Source organism: Molothrus ater, chromosome 2 (assembly GCF_012460135.2).
Source record: "Molothrus ater isolate BHLD 08-10-18 breed brown headed cowbird chromosome 2, BPBGC_Mater_1.1, whole genome shotgun sequence".
Lineage (NCBI taxonomy): Eukaryota > Metazoa > Chordata > Aves > Passeriformes > Icteridae > Molothrus > Molothrus ater.
Genome location: NC_050479.2, coordinates 64,769,617 through 64,796,431, shown reverse-complemented (window position 1 = coordinate 64,796,431; position 26,815 = coordinate 64,769,617). Strand labels below are relative to the sequence as shown.

General features: G+C 36.9%; 1 protein-coding gene across 3 annotated transcripts in view; it reads left to right on the top strand.

Annotated features, from left to right (window-relative positions):
* Positions 1–636: 636 nt before the first annotated feature.
* Positions 637–26,815, top strand: part of COG6 (component of oligomeric golgi complex 6) — a 55,449-nt gene continuing 29,270 nt past the window's right edge. The window contains exons 1-10 of one of the 3 annotated variants that reach the window (XM_036378744.2): positions 637–784; positions 1,345–1,488; positions 1,831–1,902; positions 5,199–5,257; positions 15,791–15,902; positions 17,846–17,928; positions 18,166–18,236; positions 19,357–19,450; positions 24,128–24,256; positions 24,364–24,455. In XM_036378744.2, the coding sequence (XP_036234637.1) occupies positions 656–784; positions 1,345–1,488; positions 1,831–1,902; positions 5,199–5,257; positions 15,791–15,902; positions 17,846–17,928; positions 18,166–18,236; positions 19,357–19,450; positions 24,128–24,256; positions 24,364–24,455 (985 nt within the window). In that variant the 5' untranslated portion in view covers positions 637–655. Of the gene's footprint in view, positions 785–890; positions 1,006–1,344; positions 1,489–1,830; positions 1,903–5,198; positions 5,258–15,790; positions 15,903–17,845; positions 17,929–18,165; positions 18,237–19,356; positions 19,451–24,127; positions 24,257–24,363; positions 24,456–26,815 lie in introns of those variants that run through there. The other 2 variants (XM_036378761.1, XM_036378751.2) reach the window with 2 other exon arrangements.

Sequence of the window (26,815 nt, the reverse complement as noted above, 5' to 3'; positions counted from 1 at the left end):
AGAGAGGGTCACTGGGCATTGGAATGGGCTGCCCAGGGAGGTGGTGGAGTCACCATCCCTGGAGGTGCTTAATGAAAGACTGGCTGTGGCACTCAGTGCCATGGTCTGGCTGACACGGTGCTGTCAGGCCATAGGTTGGGCTCGATGATCTCAGAGATCTTCTTCAACTTCATTGACTCTGTGATTTTGTGCTCTGGAGCTGTGAGGAGGCCTTGGGAGGTCACCTCTGTGTGAGTAAATGCACAGCAGAAACAAGACAGCATCTTCATTTTGACACATATTACAGCCACTGCTGTGAGCTTATACAACAGAGATCTCATTTGTTGTTTTCTTTCTAGCTGTGCTCATAATTGAAGCACTTGTTTTGTGAAATAAATACAGCTATCTGCTCTCATGAAGTGAACCCTCTATCATCCACTCGAAATCCTTTATTTAGTGAGTAAATTATTTTTAATTATTAATGTTTTCATTATTATATCTTTTTATTTTATCAGTAAAAACAAACAAATAACCAGAAAAACCCCGAGTGCCACCTTGCACCAGGCGAGGCCGGGCCCTACAGCCGGCCTGCGTTAGGCCGGAACCAAGTGCTCGGAGCGCGTTTCCGCCGGAGCCTCTCCGTGTGGCGCCGCTGTGGCCGGGGAGGGCCGCAGCCATGGCCGACACCGCCGCGCCGCCGCCGCCGCCCGCCGCCCCCGCCCCGGGGCTCCCGGCAGCTCCCGGCACCAACCCGCTGTCCCGCAAGCTCAACAAGATCCTGGAGACCCGCCTGGACAATGACAAGGTGGGTCGGGCGGCGGCGGCGGGACGGGGTGGGGGCCGGATGAGCCGTCAGGGGCCGCGGGCCCCGACAGGCTTCGCGGCGGGGAGGCGAGTCCTGCCGTAGCCTCAGTTCCGCTGCGGAGCTGCGGGCGGTCCTTTGCAGCATTAATTGCGAATAAAATTACTTTTCGCTTCTCCAGCAACATGCCACGCTCCTATTTTATCCCTTCAGATCGTAGGGAGGTTTGTATTACTTGCCTCGGAAGGGCACTTCTCAAGCTTTTTTGTAATTTAAATGTTTTCTCGCTGTGGATAGGTCATTCATTTACAGAAAAATAGTCTTATTGGTTAAAGCTACTGCAAAATTGTGGACAGAGTTTTCTGTTAGAAGAAGAAAAGCTCAGCAATGATTTTAGTGGTTTGCCAGCTGATGTGGAGTGTGTTAAGGTAGCTTTTCCTCTAAAACCATTTATTAGGTTTGCTTTATTTTTAATAAGTCCATGAGCTTGGGGTGGGTACAGACTATTTAACCTGCTTCTTTGTAACTGCATGCAAACTGAAGGTCGTTCTCTTATTTTCTAGGAAATGCTGGAAGCACTCAAGGCTCTCTCGACCTTTTTTGTGGAAAACAGTTTGCGCACCCGGAGGAACCTGCGTGGAGACATTGAACGAAGAAGCTTGGCCATCAATGAAGAATTTGTGCACATATTCAAGCAAGTTAAGGAGGTAATGTTTTTGCAGCATGACTTGCTATTTTACAAGAGTACTGCTACGTGATTTAAAGTTTAAAAAAAGAAAAAAGTATGAAAAGAGATTTTAACTTTCCAGGGCAGATATTTTTTTACAGTAATATTGTTTCATTTGTTGGAAGTGTTGCATTGGATGTTTCAAACACATCCAAGTCCTGAGTGTTACTTCATATTTAGGGGTGCGTTACTCTGCACTGACTAACAGGGAGCCCTGAGCAACAATGTACCTTGAAACTGGGGCATCTAATTGTGGTGGGAAGCTGGGCCTGGACACAGCATTTCTGATTAAAACCAGTTACTGTTATTTGAACTTACTTAGGAACTTGAGAGTATAAATGAAGATGTGCAAGCAATGAGCAGCTGCTGTGAAGACATGTCCAGTCGTTTGAAGGTATTACATAAATGGAAGTGCTTTGAATATTTTTCCTTTTGAGGTGTGACTACGTCCTTTTAAAAGGACAAAGAGTTATTTTTGAGGATTAAGAGCAGCAGCAAAATGTTTCCATGGTATGCATGTTATGTTACTTTAGGATATTAATATGCTTCTTCTTACTTGTTTAGAAAACTGTATCAAGGAAGTAATTTTAATTTCTTCCAAACTGCAGTTCAAAATGCAGCCATCTACTTATTTTGATAACAGCAATGTGAAATCCTTGTGTGCATCAGTGGAGAGAAAATATTTTATTAGATTGGATGTGAGAGTTAAGGGTTAATTTGTGTATTTCTATTTAAAATGGCTTTTGTATTGACTGTGTTTCTTGAGTTATGTGTTTATGCAAATACCTCAAGTATATTCATAGGAAAGTAATCTGGTAATTCAAAGAGGGAGGCAGATCTGGTGTGCATCTTCAGTGTATTGGTTTTGTTTCTTAATGTTGTTTCAGAATGCCAATATGCAACAAAACCAATTCTGTTTCATCTTAATCCTGAGTCCGTAATATTCATGGTGGAGCTGGGGAGTGTAGGAAATTTGTGTTTTATGGTGCATTACTAAGTCTGGCTTGGTTTTAGGTTACTAGTTCAAAATTCAGTGCAGTGATGCATATAAATGGCTTATGGATCCTGAAGTGTAGATGTGTTGCCAAACCAAGCCTGTTCCCAATACAGCACATAAGTTATAGTATGTGAATAAGAATCCTTCACCAAAAAAATCCTGTAAAAACAGTTGTTTTCCTCTCCGTATGTATGTGTGTGTGGATATTAGATATCCTCCTACTTAGATAAATAGGTTTCACAGTTATTGTTCAAATGCTTGTGACTTGATGAATTTGTACCAAAAGATGTGAGAGTACAGCATAGCCAACTGCAGTACTTAATTTTGGAAGGAACTGGGTAATGCGCCTCAGAGGTCTCAGATCTCTTTGAACATTGTTAATGTGAGTATATTCCCAGTGCAGTTCAGGAACTATTGGACTAAGCTCTTAGATGTGGAAATGAGTCAAGTGTCCATGCAGATTTTTGCTCTTTTCTGTCTTTAGATCATGAAGTGTAACTGTTGTCTGTGATTTTTTTTCTTTTCCCAGAGTAGAGCCACCCTGCAGAGATTTCTTTTACTGTTAAAGTCAGTAGGTAGTTTTGTTCTGTGACCCACAGGAGGTTTCCTCTAGAGCCCTGTAGAACTCATAACTTGTCTTCGTTCAATCCATTTTTTCTTTGTATGAATGTAAAGTTAATAAGCTTGTGAACTAGCTCTCAGTTGTGAAATACTCTGGTACTTTATCTGTAGTATGACAGGAAGACTTGCAGGCATGTGCTCAAGCTGAATAAGGAGACAAAAATGAGCTCAATAGAGCAAATAGAAAAAGGAGGGTTTGGGGCATATAATGCAGAAAAATGTGCAAAGAGACCAGTATATTAAGAAAGCAGAACAAATGCAGGACATGAAAGGGAATATATTTGGATAAACCAAAAAGCTTTTTAGCTTTGTTATCTTGTAAGGTTGTAGTACCATCTGATCCAAATAACCATATATTGTCACATCTGATTTTAGGACAGTGACTTGAGAAATAGAGTGGCTGAAAGGGAGAGAAGGAGCAAGTGCTAAAATGGAATTCAGTGGGGTTGAAGAATAATGAAATTGTTAACTAATATACTGAGGTGGGGAGGAAGAGAAAAATATTTCTGTTTTGGATATAGAAGAAACATCAAATACCAACTTTCTGATTTCTCTAACATGTCTGACAGTTACCTGGTTAGGTTAGATGTAAACTCTTATATTTCATACATAAAATATTGACAATATCTGGTGTGTATTTGAATACACTTATGTAAGCACTGGCCTCCTGGTATATCCAGCTAGATTCAGAAAAAATGCTTTTTCTTCTTTTCTGCTGTCCTACTGTTGGCATTGTTCATGGTAATCAGTACTTCTGCCCAGAAAGTACTGGAAAGAAAGCAAATTTCCTCTTCTTTGTTTATTGAAATTTGCAATTAAGTTGGACATGAATTGTTACGGTCCTACTTTCACCTTTCAAAGCATTCCTGTACCTTTACTGCATTTCTGTTATAACTAATGTAGTGGCAGATAAAAAGGCTGAAATGAATCAGTCTGTATAGATACTTTTGTTAAACCTCTCAGGCGTCTCAAGACTGGCATCTTCAATTTGGCAAGCTGTAATATGGCTGTAATACAGCATTGAAGTTATTCACAGAATGTCTTTATTGCCATTTCCACCTCTTCACTTGCAGTATTTTTCTATACTGAATGAATTTTGATTTTATGATTTTTTTTTTGTTAAATTGTCTCAGTTTTTCTGCATAAGGGTTCACTGGTGGCATCCAGTGTGAAGACAAAAAATCCAGCTGTCTTTTAGCTTTTCACAGAGCAATAAGTTTCAGAACTCTTCAGTTGCAGCAATCCTTTCAGTTATGTGGTTGCTGCCTGATGCAGAATTGTTTCTGCATGGATTCCCTTGCACTGCCATCACTCAGTATTTAGGGCTGTGTTGAATTTCCTAAGTTAGAATGGTAGAGTCATTTAGATTGGGAAAGACTTCTGAGATCATTGAGTCCAACCCAGCATTGCCAAGTCCACCACCTTCCCCTGTCCCTCAGTGCTACACCTGCACATCTTTTAAATACCTCCAGGGATTGTGACTCAGCCACCTCCCTGAGCAGCTTGTTCCAATGCCTGACCATCTTTTCAGTAAAGATATAAAGTTATTTTTCCTAATAATTGTCTTTAGTCCATGCAGCTCTGTAAGCTGTTGGACTGTAGAGCTAGGCTTGCTTAGACTAGCAGAGCTGTGTTCATCATCTTTTCTAAAAAGTCTGAGTGGACATTGGTACTGGGCTGTTTAGCATCCAGAGGTATTTGTTTCATTTTTTTATTTTGTGACAGCAAATGATGTACAGTTGACAGGCAAACAAAATAGTCAGAACTATTTCACTAACATTTATAGCGTTTCTCTATTAAATATAAATTAAAAATAAACTGTGTATATATATATATGTATATAAACATGAAAATATATATGGATAAGGATAAAAATTTATTTATTTTACTGCCTGGACATAGGGAGAGTTAATGAATACTTGTTTCAGGAAGGCCTTTTATTTCAAATAATATACTCATTTAAATTGCTTATACTCAGAAAGCTTCAAAAGTATTACCTGTTTTAAAGATTGTTTAATACAGTTGATATGTTTGTGTTTTTCGCTTGCTTAACAATTCTAATTATATTCTAGGCAGCAAAGGAACAAACCCAGGACTTGATTGTAAAAACCACAAAACTCCAGGCAGAAAAGTATGTATACTACTTTATTTATTTGATAGAATTTTCTTTCATATGTGACTCTGACACTTTGATTATGACTTCACATTTTTTTCAATACTATATGTGTTTTTTAGCTCAATTGCACTCTTAGCTTATTGCTAAATGATCCAAAAAGGTAAGAATATGTGTTAGTGTTTGTTTCAATAAAAATTGGCTTTTTAGAGAAAACAATAATTTACAGTGGTAACACATGCTAAATATGGATGTGCTATGCATGAAGTCTGTTGGTAACATAAGTTATATTGTGTCATAACAGATATGGACCAACTCAATTTCCCATCAGTTTGACAGGCTTCTTGTTATTAATGTTTTGTATCCAGTGGAAATCTCTCTCTTTTTCAGGGCCTGTATGAGGGAGTGCAAAGTTGGATTCTAACCTACTCTGCTATATTTAAAGGCGACTGTAAAATACAGGAGTGCTGTTTAATGAGCCTAGCACAGACTACTTTTTCCATTGGTTCTCCAGCCTCCTGTGGAAGAAAAGATTTGTATTTTTCGCTTTTCAGTATTTTTTATTCCTGAGAAGGGGGTAATAACCAATGACTGATTCAAGCAGTCTATTGTTTTTTGGCTAGGATGTATGGTTTTATAGCTTCAGGTTTTCTCAGTGTAGAAGAATGAGTCCCCTTGCTTTATGATCTTTCTCCAGAAAATTATATACAGTTCATTGGAGGTCAGAAATAATTATTTTGCAGCACTAAGTTTCTAGTGGAAATTACGGTTTTGGATTGCTCTCTGTGAGCTTTCAAAATCAGTAGGTTTATGATAGGAGCTTCAGTAGAAAATCTGTACATATTTTAAACATTGAATGCAGAACTACTGCATAAAATGCAATGCTGTTTCATATGAAGTGAGGGATTTGGTAAAGACACTTAAAGTAAGTTAGCAGAAGTCTTAAAAAATACATCATTTTGAATATGAATACGTGAAGTAGTAGAACACAGAAGTGGTCATATATTTTGTAGTTTCAAGACAAGGAAAGCTGCTTTGGTTCCTTGTTCTGAAGCAGAATGGGAGATACTAAGACCAGTCCCAAGAGGTGTATGTCTAATTGGCCTTAAATTCAATTAAAGGAGATTATGCAGCCTGTACATCAGTACCTCTGCAATATAGTCCTTACTTGCACTATAGTTTACTTAAAAGGCTTTCTGCTAATTCCTTTAAAAGACAGAACATCCCCCTGGTGTGAAGAGGAAAAATGTTTAGGAAATAATCTGTCCTTCTAATCTGTGTGACCTTGGAATGCACATGTAGGAAATTGGAATGCACATGTAGGAAAAAGCTTAGAAGTTTATTTTTTAAGTATACCATGAAGTACCCATGAGCAGAAGCCAGAAAGTACTTGTGACTTTTACAGTCTTATAATTCATAATACCATTAGAATAAGATTCATAATACCATTATGTTAGCAAAGTTGAATTTTTCCCTCCCTAAATGTATGAAAAATTGTGAAGACTGTTTGGTTCCATTTGGGACATTTTAGTCATTTGTTCTTTTAACTTGTTAAAGGACTGTTTGTCCTGATGCATTCGTTTGGTTTACATTTATGTAAACCTCTTCATTCCTTTATGAAGAGGCATCTGCTGCCAGATGTTAGGGGATTCTTGAACACCTGAAATCTGGCCTCTGAAAAAGTACAGGTCTTAAATTGCTGATGCCTTCAACTTAATGTGACCTTTTTTAGCCAATAAATAAGTGGTGAAACTAGAAGGACATGGCTTCTCTGTCCTCTGAGGGTTGTCCTGAAATGCTGTCTGGTTGAAATGCAGAGATGAAAACTGGACCTGTTCTATTATGTTTTTCTATTTGGCTTAGCATTTATGTGATTTACTTTAGCTGACCATGTTTTTGTAGCTGGAAAAAATGTTAGGATTTTATTCAGTGATCTGAAACTGAAGGGAGAGTGTAAACTTCCAGATGCATTTCATATATTAGTGTTAACTAGGGATTTAGATTATTTTCCTTTTTTTGCTGTACTTAAAAAGGAATGGCTGTCTCAGTGGCTCTGTGTGCGTACTAGGTTTCTATAATAAGTTTTGTCGTTGTGTTATCATCTATATAATTAGTTGTAGTTCAAGATGGTTTTTGATTTTCAAAGCTTCTTACCTGAACTCTTGTTGGTTATCCTGGTCTCTCAGGTTTGTGTTTTGAAGGGGCTCACTTAAAGTTTCCTGTGGGTAATCCTGATGAGCGCTTTGTGGCTTCCTGTATTGATGGAATACGTGAATTTAAGATATCTGGGTAAATATTTGGGACAGAAAATTGGATTTTTGTCTCAGATTTAGGTTAAAACTTATGCATTCTTGGGTTTTTGCTTTGCAGCATCTTTTTTCTTGTTACTTGGTTTGTGAGCTTTAGACCTGCTTTGGCACATATGCTCAATGTAGGGTTTTATTTAGATAACAATTTTTGAAAGTAATTAATGCAATTACATTTTTATATTTGTGAATATGTAATTTCTTTGGTCAGTTAGGTTGCTTATTCTGAATTTATTTCTTCTACGAAGTCTAGTTAAAACTACTGTACATTGGAAACAGTTTTCCTTCACACTATTTAAATTATGGTATCTGCTTGGCATAGGAAATGAGATTTTTTTTTCCTTTTTCCTTTAAAACTGAGACTTACCATAACTTAATAGAACCATGTAGTGTGAAATAAGGTAGTCTAGACATCCAACCATCTACCTTTTCATAACAAAAAGTTAAGTTACTGCTTCTCAGTAACATAGAGTCTTGACTGGAGTGTTCAATTTAATAACAAATTTCTATAATAAAGAAAAACTGAGTTAATTCAGGCAATTTCTAGTAATTGTTAAAAATCCACTTCCATTTTAGTTATCTTCAGTAGATTTTTATACTTCTACTTGAGCACGCTAATATTGCTTTCAGGTTGCATTAGGTTTTTTATGTATAATGAGGAGATTACTTTGTTTTCAAACAACAATCATCTGTTGTGCTTTAAAAGATGTGGGTTTGTTTAATTGTTATTACTAGTTGGCTGACAGAAAAAGGATCTTGCTTGCTCCTTGAAGTGAGATTTTAATAATAGCTTCCTCTGACTTGTTGGTTCTCTGGTTCTCTTGTTATACTTGACTCCAGTTTTGTTGGAGTTTTTTGTTTGTTTTTGCTGTTGGGGTTTGTTTGGTTTGGTTTGGGTTTTGTTTTTGGTATGAGGCTAAAATCTTACTTGCAATACAGAACTACTTCACCTTGCACAGGGAACAAGCATCCCAGAGTTCAGTAATTCCCACACCAGAGAAATAACTTGTTTAGTTCCAAATACTCTATGCCAAAAGCCTGGCTTCTTAGTAATTCTACCAGCCACTTAATAATAAGATGTTGTGCAAGATGTTGAGCTGTTTTTGAGGTTAGCCACGAGTTAGAGTCATCAATGTAACAATGGAAAAGAGAGACTAGAAGGTAATACTTGAAATATTAATACTTATAAAATTAGGTAAGAGCAATTATGTAAGTGTGTGTATATGCTCAGGGGCTTCACTGAAAATAAGTGTGCAGAAATATAAAAGTTTTTGAGGGCCAGAACTAGTGTTCTAAAAGTAAAAACCACAATGCTCTGAAAACTGTTAGGAAAGAATGGAAATGGCTGAGAGATATTTCTTGAGTCAAGCTACTGGTTCAGAGCTTTTGTGGAGATTATGCACTTGAACACCTCTACAAGTGATCTTATTTTGCTACGCCCTCTTAATTGTGTTCTTAAACAGAGTGAAATTTGTATTTTGGTGTCAGAATCATTGTTAGTTATATCAATTACAAAAAAAGCCATTTACATAGACTTGGGATTGTTTTACTTTTTAAAAGAAAATTAAGTATGATTCCCAGACAGGAGTGTAAGTGTGTACTTCAGTTTGATTTAATTGAATTGCATTACATTCAGGCTTGGTCTTTTTTAAAAAATAAACACCATTCTTGGAATTAGTCAATTATTTGACTGTCACCTCTGTGCTCAATACAAGCTTAGAAGTCTTAGGAAAAATGTTTACAAGTGAGTCTGCTTCAGTATGCTACACTACTGATCTCTCATCCTTGCCTCTTGGTGGTGCCTTTTTCCCTTCTAACAAATATCTTTTTTGTCAGAATCAATTTGGAACTTATGCAGAAAGCTCAGCACTATTTGGGACAGGTTAGAGAGGTTTGCTTTTATCAGCCTGTGCTAAGAAAAGTGATGATCTGGTGGTTTGCATTGATGAGATGTATGTCATGTGTTGACCTTTTGAAACTTGTATTTACATTTATTCCCACGAATGTGCTTCATGAGAAAAAGCAGTGATTGCCTAAACTGAATTATAATTCCACGTGGAAGAGGGTGAAGACTTGAAGTTCTAAGGCTCGTTTTCCATCCTGATTTGTAGCAAAGTAAAGCATAGATGACAGGGTGTAGCAGAGGAACAAAACCAGCTAAAATGGATCTGAAAGTAAAAAACAAAACTAACTTGTCACATTCTAGCCATGACCAGCAGAGAACACGCAAAGCCTTATTTTCTTGCCAGCTTTTCTTCCTGACAACTCTGTTGAGACATGAAGTACTCTTGGTCAGTATGAAATGAAGCGCGGTTTTACAGTCGAGAAACATTCACCGGAAGTGCAGAATCAGTTACGTGGTACCATTTCTGACTGATGTTTGTCTGATCGGCTCTGGGAGGAAAAGCCCAGGAACAGAAGGACCAGAGAGCTTGTGGTCTTCACTGGAAATTGATTTTGGTTTTATTGCTTTCCTACTATCTGATTTAGTTCTCCTTTTGCTGCAGCTTAAGCTCATTTGTTTTGATTTTATTCCAGGTGGATGTAGAGAACAGTGTGTAATTTCCATGCCTTTGGCAACGTTGTTGAATTTGATGGCAAATTTGAAGCTAGACTAAGCAGGCCCCTTTCAAGTGACTTTACATCAGATTTTTAAAAGATAAACTGAAGATACCAGTCTGTTTGATATGGAAACATCAAATAGCTCATCTCTACAAGATGGAGAAGAATGTGTTCATTGGAAACACACTCCTTTTAAACTTAATCTATGTGCTCAACTTAGAAACCAAAGATCATGGATCTTAACCATTGCCAAACAGTGATTTACTCTGTGTTTTCACATATCTATATCTGTATATATCACATGATTTCTGCAAAGCTCTGTATATTAAAATTTTGTCCAAAATATTCTGTAGATGCATACCCATGATATTTAGAGCAAGCTTTACCAGTATAAAGGTAGAAAATTATTGAATTTCTTGAATTTATTTACAACATGTCAACTTTTTTATTCTAGTGTTTGGTAATCTGTTTGGTAAGATTTTAATAATTTCAGTGGAGATTTGTTGCTTAACTTTTGATTCAGCCTTTTCAATTTTTCCCCATTTAATTTTATCACAGACTGTGTGAGATGGCAGGGCTGCAGCATTGCAGGCTGTCTTCAGATAGGTGTTACAGATGGGAGAAACCTTCTGAGTTCAAGTCCACTCTCCCACTGCCACCCATTCTTTGCATGATGACTTTGGTAAACTCATCAACTATTCAACACATAACTAGTGCAGTATTTTTGCATGTTGTGTGTTTTACTATTCATGGAACACTTAGCCAAAAGCTCATTCTTTCCAGTAAAAGCATTTCCCGGATTTCCAGCCTAATTATTGGATATAAATGGACTGTTTTCTCATCTTGTGCTTTGTCTTATGAGCTGCCTTCATCTCCTGTGATAAATTAGTTTTTCCATTTCCATGATGATCTTGCTAGCTGTGGTCTAATGGGAATCCATTGTTCTTGCACACAGATGATCAGGATTGTGATCTGTTTTCCAGATGAGGTCACTAAAGCCTTCTTTACTATTACTGCTATTTTCTTGTATCCTGGAAACATTAGACAATTCACTGTTTTTTTTTATGTCTTCCTATTTTTTAAGAAAGGAGAATATTTCATAATAATTCATAATGATGGAATGGGTCACTGAATACCTCCTCACAGTATTTCAGTTCTGCTTCAGTAAGAGATGTGTTTGACAGATAAAATGCAGAGCAAAACATTTGTTCTCAGCATTTGCAAATGCACTTTTGCACCTCTCCTTACTCTTAAGAATGGTTTTCTAATGCTTGTGTGTAACTGTTTTGTTACATAATCTTGTATATTTGCTTTTCACATGACAGAAAAATAATTTTGCAGCTTTATATAAGTCTGTTAAAGATGATTGTTACTTAGTTATGAGTTAGAAATACTCCACTGTCCTGAGGCTTTAAAAATGTGTTGAATCCTCAGTACCACAAATTGAAAGTAATTTCAGAATGACTGCTCTGATTCATCCTAAGTAGAAGAAACTAGCAGATTTTTATGCTGTATGTGGTGGCAAGATAAAATTAAGCTTTGGAAAAGTCTGCTTCTTCTCCACCTCATTTTTGAGCTGTCTAGGTGATAATCCTAACAAACAGTGCACATTTGTATTTGGTTCAAGGGAAAAGTGCATGAAGTGCATAGTTTTCCCAGCCTTTTGAGTTCTCTTGCAAAAGAATTCTGTCTCCCTGGTAACGATTAAAACTGGGGAAATTGCTCTTTGTAGGAATCCTGTCCTTTGCCCAAGTTCTAAATTCTACCAACACTTGGCACTTCTCCTTTTGCATCAATGCAGGGTTCCCATAAGCTGTTGTTTCATTCATTTATGCAGGATTAACTGTGTTAAAAGAAAAAAAAAATTTGGGACATGATATGTCCTTTCCTCAGCTGTACTGAACTGCTTAGAATATAGAAATTATGATATCTACAGAAAGGCCAATGGGTCTTAAAATGTCCTTTTGTCTGCACAGAGGTACTGACTGCTGTGGGTTTTATGTAAGACAGACTTACACTGGCTTTTGTTGTTACCTGCATTGTGTTTTTGTTAGGCACTTATGGTATTTGTTACTGTAGTGAAATGATTGAGCAACCTTGAGTGATATTTTAATCTATTGCCCTGCCTTAGTAAGACAATTAAATTCCAGTTAAATATCTGTTAGCTTGTATATGAGGAAATAAATGCATAAATAAATACATATGGAAAAAAATTGAATGCAAATCTGAGTGCATTGGTCTCAGTAATACTGTACACTGCCAGGCAAAAATCAAAGGTATGAACAATTTACATATTTTGTTCCTAATCCATCATCTAGGCTACAGAGTCTCTTTCTTGTGCAGATTGATAGTAAAGGCAACTTTCACAGTCATCTCAAGAAGAACTAGCTAACCTGGGTTCTGAAACAGAGTAGCTCTTTGAAATCCTGTGTGCTTTGTAAAGAGCCCAACAGAGACAGCTTTATCAAAATTCAGACACATGCTGTTGTTTAGGAGAGATGCTTGTCACCACTTCCCAATCACGATCTTGAGAAAAGTGAATGAAACATTGCTGCCACCTTGAGGTTGTTATTTTCTGAGTACATTGTGAAGCTTAGCTTGCCCAGTGTACTTGAGTTTAATGTATTGACTCTATATTATAAGAGTTAATTATTAGGAGTGCATGGAGTCCATCAGTGTGCAGTTATGCCAGGCCTTAGCCCAAGACACAGCCAGGGATGGGAATGGCTTTAAAGTACAGTGTTTGATCAAACCTTGTTCTCCCTAGCAGCAAAAATGGAGGGAGGATTGTGAAGAGTAAGGACTTGCAGAAAGAGAGGTATTGATTAGCAAGATTGTTCTTTTTTCATAAAGGAGGAGTAAAACCAGGCACAGAGTTCCAGGACTGACTCACGAGCATGCTGTTTAGACAGTTCCTGACTCTGTTCCTTGTTCTACCACAGCCCTCCTTCGACCTGAAAATGGAGAAAACCATTATGCCCAGTATACTACACTTCTTAAAATCAGACTTCCTCCCACTCACAGTTTGATGGAAGTATAGATTCAAAAAATCTGAAGAACAGAAAATAATAATAAATGGAAAACTTCTGTAAGAGCACCTTTAAAGTTTTTGCACTCAGGAGATACACAGGCTCAAAGAACAGAAAAGTTTCTCAGCATCCCATCTGCCTCCTCTCTTTGTGGAAGATTTATTTCAGTTGAACTCAAAGAAGGCCTTGCATTTGCCTTCTCTCATCTATTTGCTAAAGGGATCATCTCTTACCTAAAGGGAGGGGTAGTCCAGTCTATTTTCAGCTTTGTGGATTTATACTAAATTGAGACTTCCATCCCAACAAGAGACACTCGGGGCAACTATTGAAGTTAATTCACTAATTTACATTTTCTGTTGTTTAAATGAAATACAGTGGTGGTGATGTTGAGGCATTAAACTTGCTCAGCAAAAAGTGTGAAACAGGAATGCTTTGTTGAAAGCAGCATCATTGTGTTAAATTTTAAGTGTCCTTGGCTGATTTTCAATTTGAGTAGCCTTGATGCCTCTAGGGTTTTCTTGAGTCATAATATTAATAATTTTGATTATTATTAGTAGCTGTAACTGACAATTGAAATGAGCTCTTATGCTTCAGAGGAGTTCTGAAGTGTAGTTTTTGTGAGAGTTTTGTAGTAGCAGTGAGGTCAGTGCCTCTTGCCTGTGACAGCTCCTGGTGCTGGCACACCCCAGTCCCTTAGCACAGGCTGTGGTAAACTGAATTAGAAAATACATGTAATCTCCACCCTAAAGAAGTAAGAACTTCTGGATTTTTTCCTGCCAGATTTGCTCCCTGATCTAATTCACTACATGATGCTGTAAACAATTGTTCTGGCACAGTGGGAAGGCCAGTACAGGTCAGGGATGAGCAGAGATGGCTGAGGCAGCCTGAGTAGCATGGCTTACACATCGTTGCAGTGAGTATACTAGTGCAGAGCAGACCTGCCCCATCTTTGATCTGTGCTGTGAGGATTTCATAGTTACCCTTCAGAATATCTCTCACAGACTGATTTTAAAATACTCTTTTGTTAATATCTTCCTGTCTCTTTCTTGTACGTTTTGTAGACCACTTGTCTTTTTGCTTCTTACAGAATGACTTGCTCTCTTCAGATTTCACCACATAAATCTTCTGGCTGAAAATTTACTGTGTTTGTTCCAAATGGTCTTGTTCCATTCCCCTTTCACTGTGTTGGAAAGCACCAGGGCTTTTCATGGATGCATCTGCCTGTAGAGTTGGTTAAAATGATCCTCCATCACTCTTGTACCTTCCCTGAGAAACATTTGGCTTCATGAAGACTCAAAATTTGGAGTTGTAGAGTTTACTTAGAGAAAATTAAATAGTTTTATTTTAAGCATTGCAAAACTGTCAATGTAAAGATGAAATCATTATATTTGCCTAGGACCCCAGTGAAACCTGAATTATCAATTCAAGATGTGATATTAAACCATATGAGTTTTTGGTTTTCCTTTTTAATTAGGTCTCTGTTGTGTAACTTAGAAGTATTGGCTTACTTTCCTCTTTCATCTTCATAGATTTTACTGGTAAAGTACTGTTGGATTTTATATTACTTTCCTTCTCATTGTTCAGTGTCCTAGAGCATTGACAATTGCAAAAATTTAATCTGATCTCTAAGAGATTTTGTGGAACTGCAGGGTGGGAAAGTCATCCATGTCTACAGAAGGGAAGCCAGTTTTCCATAATTACTAGCTGAATGAAGTTCAGACACTAGTTGGATAGTAAAGAAGGGGTAAATAAGTGAAAGCTTTCTTTTCAAGCTTCGATCTTGCAAGGAAATTTATTTATACAATATATAGAAGTATACTTGCCTGTCTTACCACCCTGTAATAACAATGTATTTGTCTTGTAGTAATTATATCACACTGAAAGATGAAATGATCCTAAAGGAATTGAGCTTTATTCTTCTGCAAATAACTAATTGATGCCTTCTCAATGTCTTGAAAAAGTAGTCTTTATTTCCAGGAATACTGTGTGCTCAAATCACAGTTCGAGCAAATTTTCTGTTGCCACAGGAATCCGTGTCCATTCCATTTGGGTCCTCCTGTGGTTGTAAGGCATGTGACAAAACATGTGCAGGAAAATGCTGCCCATGAGATGGTGTTTGCACATTGCATCCTGGCTGTGTTTATTTCAGGAACAAGAGAATTAGCCATTGCATTTTGATTGCTTGTCACATTAGTAAATTGATATACCAACTGCATGGTGTTACAAAGAAACGGATCTGGTCTGCAGAAAAGTAGGTTAATGTAAGGTTAATTTTGTAATTTTGTATGCTATAGGTTTTTTCTTTCCTTAGTGAATTTGAAAGGTAACAACTGCAAGCATTGCAAATGTGCAAGCACAAAGTATCTGGATTAGATAACTTATGATACAAATGCTGAAGGAATATAATTTTGAAGAATTTAGTAAATTTCAAATGTGTTAAAATACCTCTATATTGTCTTTAGTGAATGTGTTACCTTAATAGAAAGTCTTATGTGAAAAAGCAACTCAAGTGTTTGATGGCAAGAATGGGCTATTATAATTTAATAATACAAAATTTCTGATGCTGGTTGTATTTCCAAAGGTATAAATATGAAAAATCAGTATTGGAGATAAGCATAAAAAGCTAATATCCTCTTCACTTTGTTTTATTACAGTCAGAGATTAGAAATGAAAGCACAAGTTGCAGATGCATTCATAGCAAAATTCCAGCTGACACCGGATGAAATGAATCTGCTCCGAGGCACAAAAGATGAGCCAATTACTGAGGTAGCTCAATGAACATTAAAATCTTCACCCTGAACTAAAATGTAGAAATGCCCTAACTGAATTGTACATGAGATATTATTTTCAGTTTGCAATTTAATTTTTTATGGAGGAATGTACCTTTTAAGAGAATGGTGAATTTCTGATGAGTTTGAAATGTGTGATGAAAGATTCAAGTAAAGAGACAGAAAACCAACATTAAATTCTAGTTTGTGTAATGATGTAATGAGTTTGAGGCAAATGAGCTCTCATGTAATCAATTGGAGGCAAAGTAGTTCTCATATGGTTCTGCACTTCAAAAAGACCTTTATGAAGTCTGAATTTTCAGTGAAGACATTTTAAAACTTCATGACACTCAAAGCAAATGAGAAGTTTGCAGCTCTCTAGTACTGCCACTGTGCATGTGTGTGTACATTTTGCATATTCATGTATATAGGTACTCAGTGACTTGAGACAATATGAGCTGAGACTTTCCCTCAATGTTACTTGGTTGCTAAAGATACTAGGTGCTGATTCACTTCAGCCACCATCCAAAACGAGTTTTGGAATATGATATGGTTGGAATAAGAACACACAGTAAAAGGAAATTTGTTCTACAGTAAAAGCAAACTGAATAATGAAAGAATTGAGTGTACCAAATAGACATTTTATCATTGTAGTCGCATGGAAAGCTTCACGTAGTGTATCAGCAGGTAGTCCAGATTTATCTCATTTTCACAGGCATCCTGTTTGCATTAAAAGCACTATTAAAAACATGGAACTGATAACCTATAAACAGTACTAATGAAAGCATAAATAGAATGTGCTAAATAATTGTGCACTTGAGTAATTGCTGTATGCTTTTGTGCCACTATTGCCATGAAAGAGCATTCAAGTTTTTAGAAAGCGCCTATTGCAGGGAGCAATGACAGCAACGCTGTGCCAGTTACTGCGTGATTGGTTTGCAGCCAGTGAGGGCTGGTCTTGAAACTTCATCTGAAAAATGTGCAGAAGTAACTGAGATAAAATACTTCTTCTGCTTTAGTTGGTAGACTTCATTAACATCCTGTGTGTGCATTTCCCCTAGGATAGAGTCAACCAATGTGCTTAAAACATCTTTAGTCAGATTTGATGTTTGGAAATTTTCTTTTATCCCAAAGGAAGAGTGCTTTGGGTTTTTATAATCATAGTCTTTAACACAGTTGATGTTTTATCCCAAAGGAAGAGTACTTTGGGTTTCTATAATCATGGTCTTTAACACAGTTGATGCAAGGCAGTAGATTAAATTGCTGCCCTCTTTTACTTAGAATATGTCTATTTTTATGTGACTTGAACCAGAATGAACTTTCCAGAGCAAGCTGTGTTCAAATCACAAAAGATGTAAGAGTTGTAACTGAAATAGCTGGTCTCCTCCAAGGCATTTGAAATATGTCTTGGAAGGCCTGTTTGAAAATGCTACTGGCTTTCCATTTGCTCTTTGAAACTAACAGAACTAAAAGTAACCTTTTTAGCCCTATGTACTTGTCTTCTAGGCTTTGGGTGTTTTGGTTTTTTTCACCGCTGCTGTTGAGTTACTCCACAGAGAAAGGTTTTCAGGAAAACCTTAGTCTCGTCAATTGCAAATGGTTTTTTTAATTTTTTTTTTAAAGACATAGTTATCCCATTTCATGAGTACAAAAAATATCAACCTATAATCATTGTACTTTACAATGTCTCATTTTGCTCTGTAGTTTTTAACAGTAATGGCAGTAATGGGAGACAGTGATGTAATGCATAGCAGTGTCCTCAAAATCTCCCTAGAGTTACCTAGTGGATATGAAACACACATGCTTCACAAGACAGGTTAAAAACACATGTTAAGTGCCTTTTTTTTTTTTTTTTGAAAGAGGGAGTATAGAGTGCCAGAGTTTTGAATAGAAATTACTGCTTTTACACACTGCTTGTATTTTGTTTTTAAATTTATTTAGGATTTTTTCAAGGCTCTGGGACGAGTAAAACAAATTCATGATGATGTCAAGATTCTCCTCCGAACAAATCAGCAAAGGGCAGGGTGAGTAGTACTTAAATGAGTGCAAGAGAACCATTTACAGTTAAAAGCAGAAGTTAAAGCAAGGTCTCATTCTTTGCTTCATATGACAGATTATATGCAGAAATATATAGAATATTTCACCAAAAAAAATTTAAAATACTCAAAATTTAATAATGGTATGTTTAATTTTACTTGAAGTGCCTTTGCTAGTACTTTCTAAAATAGAATTTGTAAATAAACTTTTTATTTGTCTTGTAGCTTGGAAATTATGGAACAGATGGCATTACTGCAAGAGACATCTTACGAACGACTTTACAGATGGACTCAAAGTAGGACTAAGAATGTTTTTATGTTTATGATTATTATAATGCTGATGATTCCTATAATTCCTTCATGTGGATTGAACTTAGCACAAATCCCTTCCGAGATATATTAACATTTTGGTTTCCTTCTTATGGAGCCAAACTGTTAATTGGCAATTCTCTAGGTTTTTGGGTCAATTTCATTATTATAAAAGTGGATTATTTATTTATGGTTTTAGTAGATGGTTTTGCACAAAGAACAACTACTACAGTTTGGTAGTCCAAACAAAATTTTAATTGTACTGAGTTTCCTTTCCTTGTGAGTTAGAGGGACGTTGTTGGTTTTAATGATTTGATAGTAAGATCTAGTTTAGTGGGAGGGGTGGTGGATTACTTTTAGAAAAGAAAAAATCCTTTTGTCAGGATGCTCTTTTGAATGATAGAAGGCTTTGTTTTTTTGCATATGTACTCTGGATGTAGTCATCCAACACCTTGATAGCCTCAAATACATCAAATATACTTGCTCTTCTCCAAAGCAAAAGACTGTCTCACTGACAGTGAGATTAATGGGGAAAAAAATGGTGCAATGTGATTTTTATATTCATTAGCTGTTCTTCAGTGGATGCTGAAACCTCAAATAATAGTTGTGGTTACACCCTTACAAAAGGCCATAATTTTTCTGTCAATGTTTGATCTAGTTTATATGATTTCTACATTCTTGCCTGGAATATAAAATATTATATAATTATTTTGATGAAAGAAAAAATAACAGAACCAAATGGCAAGACAAACAGCTTGCTTAACTAGTTGTTCCATTTTTTCTTAATAGTTTACCTGAAGTGTGGTAAACAGTTACAAAGGAGCCCAATGCAATTTTGAAGGTTGAATGAGTCAACATTTATATTTGGGCATGAACAAATAGTAAGCTTCCTTTAGCCATTTTTATTGTTGAAAGTGGTGATGGACATGCATTTTACAGTACTGCTTGCAGGGGAATTTAATTGTATTAACACTAACTAGCCCAGGTAGCATATTCTGAAGTCTTCAAAGTGAAAAACCTTTGAGTTTTTAACTTATTTTCTTGTTTGACAGCTTGTATAAAATGTGTTACAGGTAAAGAATGGGCTTTTGTGTTGGTATTTTATAGATGAATGCAGGACATTGACACAAGAATCATGTGACATTTCTCCAGTTCTTGCTCAAGCCATGGAAGCCTTACAAGATCGACCTGTCCTGTACAAGTAAGTGTTTGCTATTATCTCTTAACAGAAGCTAGTATTTTGAGCTTATAAAACTATAAGATGAGCATGAATTACAGTGCCAAGACTGGTGGCAATTTGGTCCTGTGCCAAATTCAAAACTACCCAGAAACTTAAGTTATAAAACATGATATTTTGACTGTTTTAAATTTCAGAAGTCTTTTTGACGTAATTATGATACAGGGAATGTCATTGGACTTTTCTAACTTAAAAGTTTCTAATTCAAGTAAAATGTCAGACTGTTTTAATTTAAATTAATTGTGAATTCCTGTGCTCTCATTCTTGGATTTTTCTGAAGTAAAAAAATCCTGTTCAAAACATGTAATTGTGTCTTTTGAGTCCCCAAAGTAAAAAGTTGGTAAAGACTAATTAGCTCTTACTGAAGTGCCTGTGGTAGTAAAAATGTCTTCCATTATGAGTTATACAGTAATCTATTAAAAAACCCTACATATGGACCTCTAAAGTGTAGAGAGATTTATATATCTATATCTGTGTAAAATACTCCTGTTCTTATTCTGAATTTGCTGGTGTTGAAGTAAATGAAATGGTACTTAGGAGAGTGAACCACCAGGTGGCACTGTAAGAACTGTTCATTGGGATAACCATCTCTGGAGAGGTTATTTACACTTCTTTGAGGTTTGGGCTTTTGGTTTTCGTTGGGCTTTTTCTTTTTTTTTTTATGCATAATCATATTGCAACCCTTGAAAATTGCTTTCAGCCACAGGTATCCAGGGCAGCCTTTCAAAGGCCTACCCCTGTCTTTAGGAGTGTCACTGTGAAGGTGTAGGTGCATGATGCTGCAAAGCTCCTTGGAGCCCTTCACAGGAGAAGTGCATGGGGCGTGTGGACCTGAGAAGTGCTCTCAGTGTGAGAGAAAGCTCAGATCTGGACATGCTCAGTCAGCTCTGCTGGTTGATGTGAGGGAGAAGTGGTGTCACTTGACCTCCCCAGCTGTTGGATGGTGTGTTGCAGTATTTCAGGCCATAGCTGGGAATTGCAGTCCCTTCATGCATTCTCTCCCCTACACCCTCTTTTACAGCTGCAAAAGATCAGTCACTATGCTGTTCACAACATTTTATAGGATTCTTTTTAGATACAGTTTTCTTTTCTGTAATAAATACTTTGTTGAATTATGATACTTTGAAACTTCATAAAATCATTGTTTTGCTTTCTTAGTTCAAGGGAAGAAAACCCCATCTTGTGCATAAATCCACTGCTGGCCAGTTTAAAATCTGCAAAAGATAATTTTTTTTCTAACGCTTCTGTCATAAACAGCAGTAATAGTATTAACAAAGATAGAATTTGATTGGTAAGACCTTTCCTCTGCCAAAAGGGCAAAAAACCCCTATTACTGTAGATGATGCAGACACGTGTCTCTCATCTTAGATTATCAAGCTTAATTACTTGCTACAGCATATTATCAAAATTGTAGTACTGATGCTTTTACATTTTAAATCTCAACATTTAATTTATTCCCTTACAAAAATTTTTGCATACCTTTAACAAATTGCTGAGTTCATAATGTAGAAAGTAAGTAACGGGAGAAAATAATTCTAAATAGTTTTTTTGTGTATTAGCACTCTTGTGCGAACTGAACACTTTCCCTCCAAATCACTGCCCTTGCATCTGATAAAGATTGTGATTCAGTTGGGTGAAAGTGAATAAGATAGGGAAGGCAAGAGTTTAGAACCAAATCTACAAATTCTTGTTTCTTTATATTGACTTACCAACTAAAAGGGTCAGAAGGACTGCACTATGAATGGACTTTTTGGGACTGCAGTCAGTAGGGGATGTAAAAGAAACATTTCAGATTGGTTTTCACTTCCTGGGCCTAACAGAAAAATTTGGAACTGTTTCCTAGAAAATGCACGGAGACACAGCTGAAAGCAGTGTTCCTCTTCCATCATCCACTCAGGTTTACAAGGGTTTTTTTCTTCCTCTTTCCCCAGTGATCATTACTGTATATTTTAAACATTAAAGCTGGGTTGAAAAATATCCAAATGTTTTCTTCTCTGAACATGAGTATGTGTAATAACATAGTAGTAAATACTGTGTTCTAGTGTAAATAATAGTTATTGCTGAATTTTTTAACATGCAGGATTTTATAATGGTTATACCCTGTTCTACTGAGAGCAAAAGGAAAATTAGTAGTTTCCTTTTTAAAACAAAATTATCATTATTGAGTGCTGTTTTCAGAACTAATAATGATCATATGATCTGTTTCACGGCTGTATATTTAATGATCTATTGTATAGCTGCTTGGTAGAGAGGAAAAAAAAGGCTAACTGGTTTCTACAGATGCTTGAGATTTTTCACTCCAATACTGCTCCTTCTAGACAGTGGGCAGTTGTCATATGCTAGATCTCATCCACTTTTAATTGCATTATTTTTGTAAATAGTAATTTATTAGAATTTTTTGTTAGACTTCTACCAATTGCAGATATTAACTCTCCAATTTAACAAGTGTATGAGGAAAAACGCTTCAAAAGAAATTTCCAGATTCTTCAGTGTGCTCTTTCCTCCCCTCTTTAATATAAGAATTAGGATTAAAAAGAACAAAACTGAAGGTTCCCTCTAACTTTTTATAGCAGAGTAGAAATCTAATTGAATTTAATGTCAAACATCTTTGAAACCATATATTATTTTCTTTTAAATTTTGTTCTCTACATCTATTAAATGTGACTGCTCTGCTTATTAAATGCAGACTTATGCAAGTCAGTGAATAACATTCTTTTTATTAATATTATTTTTTATATATATATTCCTCTGCTGTGGTCATTGGTAAAGGACACCATGCTCCCTCATTGGCAATTTTCAGTTACATTGGAAAAAAAAATTGTAATGTGTATTTTCTTTCTCTCCTTTTTAGTTTGCATGTTGTTCAGAGTACTTAAATTAGTTTAAAAAAATAGAAGTGTTCTGTGGCTTGCAAATATAACTGGGATGTTACCAGTGTTCATTTCCCATCCTTCACACGCTTTCGTGCTTCAATGCCAACAGAAAGGTAGCCTGCTGCAGAAAAGCGCCATGTGTAAGTTATTGGCACCTCCTCTACCACCAGCAAGCCATTTGAGATAATACATTCTGGGCTGTAATTGTTCATCCATTAAATATCCAGCTAAGATTGCTTTGATTAAAATCACTGAACAACTGTCAAATGAATATAAGTCTGTTCCTATGAGTCATGTGGTAGCCTAGAAGGAAGAAGCCTTGTGTTGCAGTGCAATAAATTGCTGCGTCTGTCAGTCAGCTGGATCTTACACAAACAGGAGTCCCAAACCTGTCAAAGATGCTTATGTGTACAAAAATTGAAAAGCTGAGTTTTCATGTATTTAATTCTGGGGGGTAAGGGAATGGGAGGGTCAAAGAAGAGTTCTCTTTAGTGTCTGTTCAGAGGAGTCAAGAAGATCACGGAGTATGCTGAGTTGGAAGAGACTCACAAGGATCATGAAGTCCACCTCCTGGCCCTGCAAAGCACCATCCCCAAGAGTGACACTGTGTGCCTGAGAGCATTGTCCAAACACTTCCTGAACTCTGTCAGGCTTGATGCTGTGATCAGTTCTGCTGGGGAACCTCTTCCAGTGCCCAGCCACGCTCTGGGTGAAGAACTTTTTCTTTAATATCCATCCGAAACCTCACCTGACACAACCTCAGGTCCTGTCACTGGTCACCACAGAGAAGAGATCAGTGCCTGCCTTTCTCTTCCCCTCATGAGGAGGCTGTAACTGCAGTGAGGTCTCCCCTCAGTCTCCTCCAGGCTGAACAGACCAAGTGACCTCAGCCACTCTTCATGCGGCTTCTCCTCAAGGCCCTTCATCATCCTCGTGGCTCTCCTTTGAACACTTTCTAATATCTTAATGTCTTCTTTATATTGTGGCACCCAAAACTTGCCCCTAGCACTTGAGGTGAGGCTGACCCAGTGCTGTGCAGAGTGGGACAATCCCCTCCCTTTCCTGGCTGGCAATGCTGTGCCTGATGCCCTGCAGGACACTGCAGAAGCAGTCACTTAATTTTCTTCTCTCACCCCCTTTTCTTTCTTCAGTAATATTAACCTGATCCTGCCAAGACTATGGCCTCTGCCAATGCTCCTGTGTAGGAAACACAATGCCAAGTACTTCTTTCAGTCTATTTTGCAATGGTATCAAAGGAGGTACACTGGGAAAAAAATTTCAAATTCAGTAGAAAAACCCCACAAATAATAATCTGATGGGTAATTTAGCCTGGAAACTAAGAGCTCTCCAACCAAGAAAGAAGAAAAGGACAGTGTATATGCGCGCGCACGCGTGTGTGTGTATATATATATATATACACACATATATATATATATACATATATATATATATATATAAGACTATATATTGCAGCACCTGTCTGCAATATCAGAAGTCTTGTCTCATCCTACACATTTGCTCTAGAGCAGACAGGCAGGTGACAGCATAAAATTTGTCTTCTTTTCTCCTGTTTGTCAGATATACCATAGAGCAGGATGATAGGAATTCTGACATCATCAGATGGTTTTGAATGCTTTATAGTAGAAGCATTGATGTAAGATTTCTAGAACTATAAAAATGTTTACTTGTATTAGCTGTGAGGCTGAACTAATCAACTGTGGTGAGGCAGACTGGGTTTCTTTACCCTGTTTTCATGTTTCGATAACAGATACACGTTGGATGAGTTTGGAACAGCTAGAAGGAGTGCTGTGGTCCGTGGCTTTATAGATGCTCTTACTAGAGGAGGTCTGGGAGGTACTCCCCGCCCTATTGAAATGCACTCTCACGATCCTCTGAGGTACAGTACAACAAGAATGTATATGAAATAACCCTTATTTTGTTGGCTTTTTGAATTCCTGACACCATAAACCACTAATTTACACAGAAATTTCTGGTTTTGTGTAGGTATGTAGGAGACATGCTGGCCTGGTTGCATCAAGCTACAGCTTCCGAAAAAGAACACTTAGAAGCTATGTTAAAGCTTGTGACTATTCAAGGTAGTACTGGTTTTAAAACATAAATTGTGAAGTGATAGTAAGTCTGTAATAAAGAAGTGTGACTAATTTCTTAGGCTGGGCTTCAGTTACAAGACTGAGTTTAAATTTTCCTAAAAATAATCTCAGAATAGCTGGTGGTTGCATTCTACCAAAAGAGGGCCTGTAACAAAAGAAGACTGTTTCAAAATGCACTCATTTTATTTTACTGTACTTATAATAGATTTACGTCAAATTTACAAAGGGACATTTCAGAGTGTAGTTCAGAGTTCAGAAATTGTTTGTAATTTATATGAATACATGTCTCTTTGAAAACATTACATATTATGTTGAGGATTTCCATTATGTCTTTGCTCTTTTGTTTAGTAATTTTTTAAAAATTTAATTCCTTTTTTCTGTAAGTCTCTTTGTTCTACAAGGAAAATGGAATTTTCATCTGTCACTTAACATCATTCCAGGTTTATGGAGGCTGACGTAGGCCACTCACAAATAGGTGAAGCTTTTTAATATCAGAACTCTCCTTCAAATCAGAACTGGAGATTCTCATGCTTAGTCTTCAATCTCTTTGCTTTGTTTTTAGTAGACTGAACCTATACATTAAAGACTTTTATCCTGTAGAAGATTTAGTATGATTTACCACCATAGTTACAGAAAAATATATTTTTTATAAATGAAGCATGTGTACTCAATTGTAACAAACTCATTTTAGGAACTAACATGTGATCAATATCTGGTGAGCTCTTAGATTATATGTCTCAATCCTACTCTGGGTTTTAAAGTGAATGTGTATTCTGATTTGCCTTACTACTGTAAGTATTAATTGTCTTTCCTTATTAATGGTATGTGAGAAAAGGAGGCTGTTTAGGAACTGTTGTAAATCAAATTGGAAGAATGCTGATTTTTAAGTACAGTTATAGTGTACAGTGGAATTGAATTAAATACTGTTTGCTGACAGTATTTCAGGGAGACAGGAAAGCAGACCTCATGATGGTTTTATGGTAGAGAAAAAGTCATGGCAGTTCTTTGTAGATGACTGACAGATGCTTCTGCTGTAACTGGGGAGCCCTTCAGGAAAACTCCATTTACATGGAGCATGTAAATGTGTCTGGTTCTGCTGTGGGCTGGACTTCTGCTGCTGTGCTTTGTTCTGAAATTCTCACACTTCTTTGTGTAGTGCTTTGCTTAACTATGAAGTTCTTTGGCCTCCTGACAGGATGTTGGGCTGAGGTGATATGACCATGGAATGAGATATAATTAGAGCATTTCAGCCACAGAGCAAGATACTTGATAAAATAGAGACTATAAATATTTGGGGGAGAGATTTTCAACAAAAAATCACCAGGACAAAACCTTTTTCTGGAAAGACTGGTATAAACAAGGCATTCAGTATTTCAGTCTGAAGGAAAAATATGTTTTCTGAAGCTCTCCAGGAGTGGGTCTGCTATCACTGTTGAACAATTTTCAAGAAATATAAAGAGGAATTCTTCCTCCCATACTGGGAGCAACAAACTGGGAGCTTAGGAGGTGCTGTCTGTAACTATTTCTCTGTATCTTGGGGGAAATTTTTTTGATGACAAGCACAGTGATGTGGTAGGGTCTGTAAGACAAAACAGTACTTAATAGGATACCACTGGATTTAACAAGAAATGGTTATGGGCAGTGCAACCCCAAAGTACCCTCAGATTATCTATTCTTTATAAATTCAGGTCCTGAGTTGGTAGTTAGGACAGCATCTATGGTACTGAAAAACTCAAGCTGAATTTTCTGTGCTGTCGGTGCAATGTTTAGGTGTCTGGCTGCGCAGGCTAGAGTAAAACTTGAGTTAATTTCATGTACCTATGTAACAACTGGACATCTTGTTTATTTGCGGTTAGAGATAAGGACGGAGATTTGCATCTTCAGAATGCAGTGCTTCCTAACAAAATTTGAGATCTAATGTAAGGATTTCTGGAGACTTTCATCACAAACTGGGATTTTTTTCCATTCCCCTATAGAGGGAGCCCAAGCAACTGCCATAGATAAAACACCGTACCTGGCTGTCTGAAGTTAGGTCAGTTACTTCAATTTCAGCTTGAGTAGTTTTTTGCAGATGGAACCACCTCTATTATTTTCCTTCAGGTGTCTCTGTACTGAGTTCAGATTTCTGTTTAAATTCTCCTATAAGCTCTATGTACTTTCAGGACTGTGGAGAGTGTGATAAATAACAGCTATAGAAAAACTTCCATTCTCAAAAAACAGCTAAAGAAAATGCCACTTGTATGCCTGTTGGTGGATATGGTCCCACTGGATGAAAAATTGTATGTGTGGAACTTCTTTTTTTGAGAAATGTTTCCATCCCAGTTTTTACTTCAAAGTGACCAGAC